The sequence below is a fragment of the Adiantum capillus-veneris genome, chromosome 10, assembly GCF_014529385.1.
Source record: "Adiantum capillus-veneris isolate H3 chromosome 10, ASM1452938v2, whole genome shotgun sequence".
Taxonomy (NCBI): domain Eukaryota; kingdom Viridiplantae; phylum Streptophyta; class Polypodiopsida; order Polypodiales; family Pteridaceae; genus Adiantum; species Adiantum capillus-veneris.
The window spans coordinates 4,772,796-4,781,763 of record NC_140940.1 but is presented as its reverse complement, the minus strand read 5'-3'; the positions used below and the strand labels follow the sequence as shown (position 1 = coordinate 4,781,763).

The 8,968-nt window shown below is 42.5% G+C and overlaps 1 protein-coding gene across 1 annotated transcript; it reads left to right on the top strand.

Moving 5' to 3' along the window:
• Positions 1-1,487: 1,487 nt before the first annotated feature.
• LOC147448388 (uncharacterized) lies at positions 1,488-2,297 on the top strand. The gene is made up of 3 exons (XM_086522363.1): positions 1,488-1,613; positions 1,750-1,849; positions 2,076-2,297. Exons 1-3 carry the CDS (start codon positions 1,564-1,566, stop codon positions 2,295-2,297), a joined length of 372 nt encoding a protein of 123 aa, XP_086378489.1. The 5' UTR covers positions 1,488-1,563.
• The last annotated feature ends 6,671 nt before the right edge of the window (positions 2,298-8,968 follow it).

Sequence of the window (8,968 nt, the reverse complement as noted above, 5' to 3'; positions counted from 1 at the left end):
TCTCTCTATCTCTTTCCATCTATGTGGGAGACACCGTGTGCACAAATAGTATGCACACATGCATTTGGATAACTTTGAACTCCTTTAAAACAATTTTAAAGGGATGTGAGGAAGAAGATAATTTTTGCAAAGATAAAGTTTGCTTGTATGATAGTACAAGTAAGAAATATGGAATATATTGCACGACATGATAGAAACCCCAATTTGACTGATAAAGAACTTCAGACTTGAATCTTTTGTAAAATTTTGCTCAACTCAATTCTATAGTGTCTTAAGGTTGAGTACATGATAGCGAGCAATTTTTTTTTTATAAAAAAAAGTTGACCTCTCTCTCTCTCTCTCTCTCTCTCACACACACACACACACACACACACACACACACAATCCCTTGCTTGCATACATTGTTATAAAGCTTTTTTTTTTTGCAGAACTCACAAAATTGTGAGTGTTTAATGTATTAAAGCCAAAAAAAAATTACAAAGCCATGCTCATGACAATCCATGGCACCACCCCCTCAAGGGACAAACATTAGATTACATAGCTAACCATACATCGGCTGATATTGGGAGCCACCCGATCGGCAACACATAAATCCGCAGAACAATAGTCAAACTCCATCACCTGAGACGTCTACTAATGCCGAGAAGAACTAGCACGGGAATGCCACCAAACAGGGGAATCTGCCACTTTCACCTGCATGTCCACCGAGCCGTCGAAGGAATCAACAAGGAAAGACTTCCAAGACCACCACCCATCAGAGACGGGCCACCAGACCAATATCCGCACACCATTCTGCATAAGGGGGGAGCCTGAGAGCTCCATCAGCATCACAAAAAATAACAGCCGAAAACACCAACTCGAAGCCGAAGACAACACATCCACCCCTGGCTTTTGAGGAGAGCCTAGCACCTTCAATGGGAGGATCAACGATGCCACCAAGAAGATGCAGATCTGCCACCCCTGCATAACCCGTCGCGTCGAGCCAGACAAGCCACCAACCGTACCAAGCAAACACCAACCGCACCTTCGCAGATTTCCTTGGCAGACTTCATTCTCCTCCAAAGGAAGAAGGGGCAACCATTTTAATCACCATTGTTGGCACTGCCTGCTTGCAAGAGTGATATAGGCGTGGTGCCTATCAAATTGTGTACACATTTGTTAGGCTTTTTTAGGCTTTCTAGTAAAAATAGATTATCTTTCTCCTAAGCGCTCTCTCTCTCTCCCCGCTGCTCTGCTCTGCTGTGTCGATCAACGCAGTGTCTCTCTCTCTCTCTCTCTCTCTCTCTCTCTCTCCGTGTTGCTCTGCTCTACTCTGCCAATCAATGCAATCAAGAGCTCTCTCTCTCTCTCTCTCTCTCTAATAGCAAGCAATGCCGCCGTCTCCACATTAGTGTAGGCCTTGTTTACCCCAGCGTAGGTGACATTAGAGTTCTAACTTACTCCGAAATGAAAGATCTCAACTCCATTGTGACCTTTCACATGCGAAAGGCAGAACTCGTAGCCCAGAACCCGCCCATATTTTACTACATGTAAGGAAGGCAAGGAAAGAGCATCCATGATTACATGCGAAAGGCAGAACTCGTAGCCCAGAACCCGCCCATATTTTACTACATGTAAGGAAGGCAAGGAAAGAGCATCCGTGATCGCATGTTGAAGCTGCTGCCGTGGTGTTTCATGAACATGAGAGAGAGAGAGAGAGAGAGAGAGAGAGAGAGGAAGGGCGCATGGTTCACAACTTACTTGTTGCAGTCGTGCACTGGACTTGCTAGTCATCCAAGGATTTCTGCTCGGAGTCTGGAAACGCTACGGTGAACGAGAATCCTTCTTCTATTGTGAATCTCTGAGTCAGGTAGGACTTCTTCGTTTTTTCTAACTCCATTGTTTTTTCCAACTCCATGTCCACAATAGAATCTCTGAGGCAAGCAGGACTTCTTTGTTGTTGATTTTTTTGCAACTCCATGTACACACCTTTTGAGAGAAAGCTTTTGCAGAAGCTTATTACTTGCATACGACAAAAATTTGCACACCTTGTGCGAGGGACATCTGTAAAATTTTATTACTTGCATCTTTTGAAGGTCTCTGCAAAAGCTTGTTATCTGCATCTTTTGAGGGAAGTGTCTGCGGAAGCCTATTACCTATGTATAATAGAGGTGGTTTTGAGAAACTACAGTTTCATGGCAGAGGCTGTTGGACTTATGGCGTCCATAATGCAACTTGTTGGAGGAGTACAATCGGCTTATAAAAAATGTAGCTATGGCTCTTTCGTGGTCTATAAGCTTGACTATGTTTTGGAATGAGTGAAAGCTTTCAATCTCTTGCTTCTTTAAGAACTCTCCTCAAATCTCTTGTCTATGGAGAGATTAGTCACCTTAGAGTATATCTTGCAATGTATACATCAAGCTCTAAATCCCCTTTAACGACTTGAATCAAGGCCATTTGAATCTAAAGTTTTAGCCTTAAGATACCACTTCTCCATCATTTGGTACAGTATGAGATATAGTCACTTCACAAATAGCAAGTTTGATTACATTATCATGCGATTGAATACCCTTTTGGATCTTGCCAAGCTTGCTTCATTAGGATAGTTTAAGAATCTATGTAGAGTACTATATTTGAGGATTTCTCTATTCTCATAGGATTAGATAGAGCTCATATTTTGTTGCAATTTCTAAAGTCTCGAGCATAATCATCTTCACCACTTGCATTAGACACTCCCTCATCAAACCCTGGATCTAACTCTCCAAGGTCAAAGCTGAGGATTGTGGGAATTGCATTAGATACCCTATCCCAAGGTCAAAGTTGAAGATTGTGGGCCATGGAGGACTTGACAAAAGAACGTTGCTGAGTCATATCTTGCATGAAATGAAGGATTCTTTTTCTGTGATAGCATCTATAGACCTTGAAGATGGATTCCATGAGTAAAGAAATCACACAAGCACAAACAACTCTGCTCCTTGGATTAGAAGGCCCTTGGAAAACCTTCCAAGCGGGGCATCAAGGAAGAAGGGAGCTGATGCGAAGGTTAAAGACCTTTGAGGAGTAGGAAAAACGTGTCCTCATAGCAATCGTGAATGTGTGGAGAGCTAATGAGTTGAAGTATTTGTTGCCAGAAGATATTGGAAGGATACTTCTAGATTTGGGATATGTGTGTGACCATCACTTCTAGGGTGAAAAGTATTGTGGACATGCTAGCTTTTCACCGTGGGAGATATCCTAGGATTCTATCTTTTGAGCCGCAACTTTTATAAAAGAGACGTGCTCAACTTCTTTTGGCACACGCCAACCTGTAAGTGAAAAATTAAGTAACATTGAAGAAAGCATAGCTTATTGATAGAATCTACTCCGTTTGCGGTGGTCTACAACTAGCTTTGAAACTAGCGAGTGTATTGTTTCAACAGGTGCATGATGTCAAATATTGAGAGGAGTGGTTGAGCAATATGGTGCTAGAGAAAGCTAAAATCCCATTACAGATGATTGGAGAGATTCTAGATCTTATCTTTAATCACTTGCTATCCTATGCTCGGAAGCTCTTTTGGTTATTGGAGCTTGTTTGCTGGACAGACCTTTGGGACATTGTGGAGAACATTGTGGGCTCGATGTCCATGATTCTCCAAAACCGTAATCTTTCCCATATCTGCAAAGCAAACTCCGTCAAAGTCTAGCCATGCTTGGCCGTTCCAAATCTGTGATTCTTCGGTCGTTTCTATGTCCAAACACAGATATGTAATTCCTCCAAATTGCCATTCAAAAAGGTACGTATTAACTCATGCTTCTCATAAGATGTGGAAGTCTTATATGCTTAGGAGGTATTAGATCCTTATTTTGTCACACGTCGATCACCTATCAGGGTCCCATTTCACAATGTCCACGTAGAGTTGCTTCTCAGCTGCTAGCTTCTCTTCACAACTGTCTCGGTGGTACGAGAGCCCTGATACATTTTATGGTCAATCAAAGACAAGTCTTTAAGGTGGATCATGGACATTGAACCGCCAATGCTCTCCACAATGTCCCAAGGCCTATCTAGCAAACAAGCTCCAATAACCACGAGAGCTTCCGGAGCATTGGATCGCAAGTGATTGTAACTGAGATCTAGAATCTACTCGATCATTCGTAATAGGGTTCTAGCATTCTCTGGTGCCATATTGCTCAACCACAACTCCCAGTATTTGACGTCATGCACATGTTTCAACAATGGACTATCTAGTCTCAACGCTAGCGGGAGATCACAAGAAACATGGTAGATTCTATCAATAAGCTGTGCTTCCCTCAATGTTATTAGATTTGCCACCTCCATGTTCGCATGTACCAAAAGAAGTTGCTGTGCATGTGCACAATACTTTCCACCCTAGATTTGATGATCACACACATATCTAGATCTGGAAGAATCTCTCCAATACCTTCTTGCAACAAATACCTCAGCTTGTCGGCTCTCCATGCATTCACAATCACTATGAGGATACGCTTTCCGTGCTCCTCAAAGATCTTGAACCTCCATGTCAGCTCCCTTCTTCCTTGATGCCCCGCTTGAAAGGTTTTTCGAGGGTCTCCTAATTCAAAGAGTTGAGTTGTCTATGCTTGTTTGATCTCTTTACTTATGGAATCTCCACCTTCAGCTCTACAAATGCTATCACAGAAAAAGAATCCTTCATTTCATGCAAAATATGACTCAACACGTTCTCTTGCCAAGCCCCCCGCAGTCCACAACAATCCCCACAATCCTTAGATTTGACCTTGGGGTATTTGATGCAATCCCCACAATCCTCAGCGTTATCCAAGGTTTGACTTGGGAGTGTCTGATGCAGGTGGTGAGGATGATAGTGTTGGAGACTTTAGAAATTGTAGCACAGTAAGAGCTCTGTCGACAAATTTTATGAGAATAGGGCAATCCTCAGGTATAGTGCTCCTACATGGATTCTTAGACTAGCCTAGTGAAGCAAGGTTAGCAAGATCTAGGAGAGTATTCAATTGCATGATAATGTCGTCCAACTTGCTATTGACGGAGTGGCCATGCCGCCTACTGTACCAAATGATGGAGAAGCGACATCATAGAGCTGCAAGTTTATATTCAAAAGGCCTTGATTTAAGTCAATAAAGAGAGTTTAGACCTTAATGTATGCATTGCAAGGTATGCTGTTAAATAAGTAATCTTTCCATGGACAAGAAAGCTGAGGAGGGTTCTTGAAGAAAGAAGAGAATTGAGGGCTTCCACTCGTTCAAAAACATTGTCAAGCTTATGGACCGCGAAGGAGCCATAACTGTATTTTTTGTAAGTTGATTGTACTACTCCGACAAGCTACACTATGGATATCACAAACCCAACAACCTCTACCATGAATAGTGTAGTTGCTCAAGACCTCCTTTGCTATACGCATGTAATAGGATTTTGCGTCCCTCAAATGGTGTATGTAATAAGCTTTTGAAGATACCCCCGCACACAAGGTACATTCTCTATTATATGTAGGTAATAAGCTTCTGCATAAGCCTTCTTTCAAAAGGTGTGTACATGGGGTTGGAAAAAAAGCAGCAGTGAAGGAATCCTACTTGACTCATGGATTCCATCCACCGTAGAAAAAGGATTCTCATTCATAAGCTTCTGTAAGTAGTCTCAAATTCAAAATTCAAAATTCAAAAAACACCCAATGGAGTTGAGAATGTGCGAGGTGTGGACAAGAAATTTGTATATGATTTTGGATTGAGGATTAGTAGGGAGAACAATTAAGGAGATACCATGGTTAAGTAGGACGGGAAAAAAGATGGAGAGGCAAGCTAGTGGCGTGTCAGACAGGGAGGCCATGTAGAAACATCTGGGAGTTAGGACATGCGTTGCGGGGGTACTGTTTTGATGGGAATGGGATCGTGCTAGCTAAGGTGGGTGATAGGCAAACATTGTCCACACAAGTGAGTGTGTGTAGAGTAAATTGTTTACTCAAGCGAATTGGGTTCCAAGATAGATTAACTTGGACTCATAAACACGATCTTGAGTAGTTTGCTAATCCATCACAAACTCACCATAAACAAGAGACATGTAATGCAAATTTGGATTGGTTGTTTATTCATGAAAGGAGTTTTAAGTAGCTCTACAACCTTGCACCATTATATGCGGGATCATGCCACCTCTTCTCTCATTCACTCACATTCTGGTAACTCTAGGACAAAGCTGATACCTGACAATCCTTCCCTTGAGATTTGGACTAGAATAATACATTGAAGATTGTTATATCCACTAAGGATGACACAATATCCACACATGATGTCAATACATATCCACAAAGGACGACATATCCACAAAAGGTGACACAAAATCCTCCCCCAGAAAAAGAGAGGCTACAATCTTCAGAGTTTGTTGTCATAGTAGACAAGGTTGTTCTTGCCTTTGTCTTCATCTTCTTCTTTGTTCTCCACCACATGAGAAGATCCTCTTACATGTTTCTTGCCTTCATAGCTTCTACATTTGTTGCTTCCACTGCTGTTACCTCCACTTGGGTAGCATTGAGAAGGAGAATGCCCTTCTTACTTGCAAGATTTGTTGGTGTAACAATCCTTTGCTACATGTCCCATTCTCTCACAATAATAACACTTCTTTACATTCGATGATGAGGATGGGACAAAATCTCCTCCTGATGATGTCGATGAGTCCTTTTGCTTCTTCTCTTCTGCTTGAAGTGAATTGATGATGGCTTGTAATGCTGGAGCCGGTTCTTCCTCTACAAGGACGGTGACTAAGTGGTCATAAGAGGGTGGAAGTGCACGCAAAAGCACGACCACTTTGTCATCTTCTAATGTATCACACTTAATGTAAGTAAGCTGGGTTATGATACTTTTAAGTCTATTTATAAGGCTAGCTATGTTCTCTCCTTCATACATTGTGGTTTTGTAAAGTTGTCTTATAAGGCTCACTTTACTTCTTTTAGCTCTAATCCCAAAGTTTTCTTCAAGAACAACCCATGCTTTATGTGTACTTGTACATTTATTAATGAAGTGAACATAGTTGTTGTGAAGTGCGGTGATAATGATCCCAAGTTCTTGTTCGTCCTTTCTATAGCTTCTGCACTAAATGCCCTACTATGTAGCTCCTAAGTTTTGCCTGTCATATATGGAACCCTTCCCCATTAAATTTCTCTACGCCCTTCTCACTCATTGTGCTAATAGAGGGGTCTCAGCTTAAGAGACTCTCCTAGTCTGGAAGGTGCAGCGGAATGAATGTTGTATTTTCTCAAGATGAGTGATCCATATTTGCTCAAGGTTCCTTTTAGTTCTTATGGAAGGGAGAGCCTTCCGTTCTTTATGGAGAGTGCTGTGATCACAGACAAAGTGAGTGGATATTGTGCGTGTAAGTGTATGAGACTGAGAGAAAGAGAGAAGAGAGATACGACACCAGAGACGTTGTAAAACCCTCCTCCGAAGGCCCCACTCTCGTCGGCGAGAGTGGTCTACTATTGATTGCACAAAGTGGTACAATGACGATGCATGAAAACTGATGCAACTTGGGACTATGTCGGTGATGACGACGACGACGACGACGACGACGACTTAAGGGCTAAAATCTGCGGTCTTCTATCTGCTGTCCATAAAAATGCTATGGCTGAAAATCTGAGACTGATTCGGGGCTGCTGAAAACGCTGATTTGGCTGCGTTTTTGAAGGCTGAAAATGATGATCTTCTGCAAGTATCTAGGGCTGAATCTGCTGCTGTTATGAATGCTAGAACGTTGAACTATCTGCTGCAAAAGAGGGGCTGAAAATGGGAAACGCTGGCTTGGCTTGTAGCGTTAGTGAAAACGCTAGATCTGTGGGGATGTTGGCGATGAAGCAAAGCTGCTGAAAACGCCAGGCTAGGGGGAGGTGATGGCGATGACCAAAAACGCAAGGCTGATGGGTGGGTGGAAAAACGCTAATGGCTGGTGGGTGCTGAGGGGTTCTTGCTGAGAGAGAGGGAGTATCTGCTGCCTGTGGCCTGTTGTGCTCTTTGCTCATCTGCCAAAGAATGCTACCTTTGGTTTGCTTATATATTTTCTTACCCAATTTGCCCTACCTACTTTTGTTGGGAAGTCACTTAAATTAATAAGTGAAAAATATCAAAAATAGGAAAAATAGGCTAAATGCACTGGAAAATTCCCCTGATGGAATGTGATGGGAATATTGATGATCATGCTGTGTGCAACCAGAGGATATGCATCTATACCAAGTGACTGGGCATGCACGGTCTACGAATAGACTCACAAAAGTGCCAGATCACTTCTAATCTAGACTGATTGGACTGACGGGAACCCTGCTATGGTGTAGCTTGTCCACGGACACACATAGGGTTGGATGTGTCACGTGACATCCCCTTCTTTTCAAAGTGAGGTACTGGTACCGAACTGTATGGCGTCTAGGGAGATCACCAATAGCATCCGGAATCTTGGAAGGGACTCTTCGCCGGCCCACTCTGATGTGCGGGTCGTGCGGTACTTGAACTTCATAAAGGTCTGCAACGCTTGCTTCTTTGGGCCGCGCCGAAAGTGGCAAAGTCTTCTGTGGCTCCTTTGATGCTTCAACTTTGTTGAATGTGATGCTTCTTTCTTCTTCAAGAATCTCCATGGCTGAAAATTCCTGAACCCATTTCCAACACAAAACCATGAACATACCCATTCCATGTAAAGTCAAGGGAAAAAATCTTGTCTTCGCTAAAGACTGTGTATGCAATGTAGATGAACATAGAGACGGGGTGACAAACCGTTCACCGTATACATGCAAACAATGAGATCGAATCTCTCTTATGATCCAGAGCAATCAATTGTGGCAAAACACAATAGAAATGCCCACGCTTGGTGCTCATACTGTCATGTGCTCGTTCGGAAACTGTGTCATGCCAAGGAAGAGACATGGAATGTGACTTCCTTACATACATACTTTTCAGCTTTTCATGAAAAATCTGCATACATTCGTGCTCATCCATGAGAGAAACGTGCTCAACATACAATATGTCA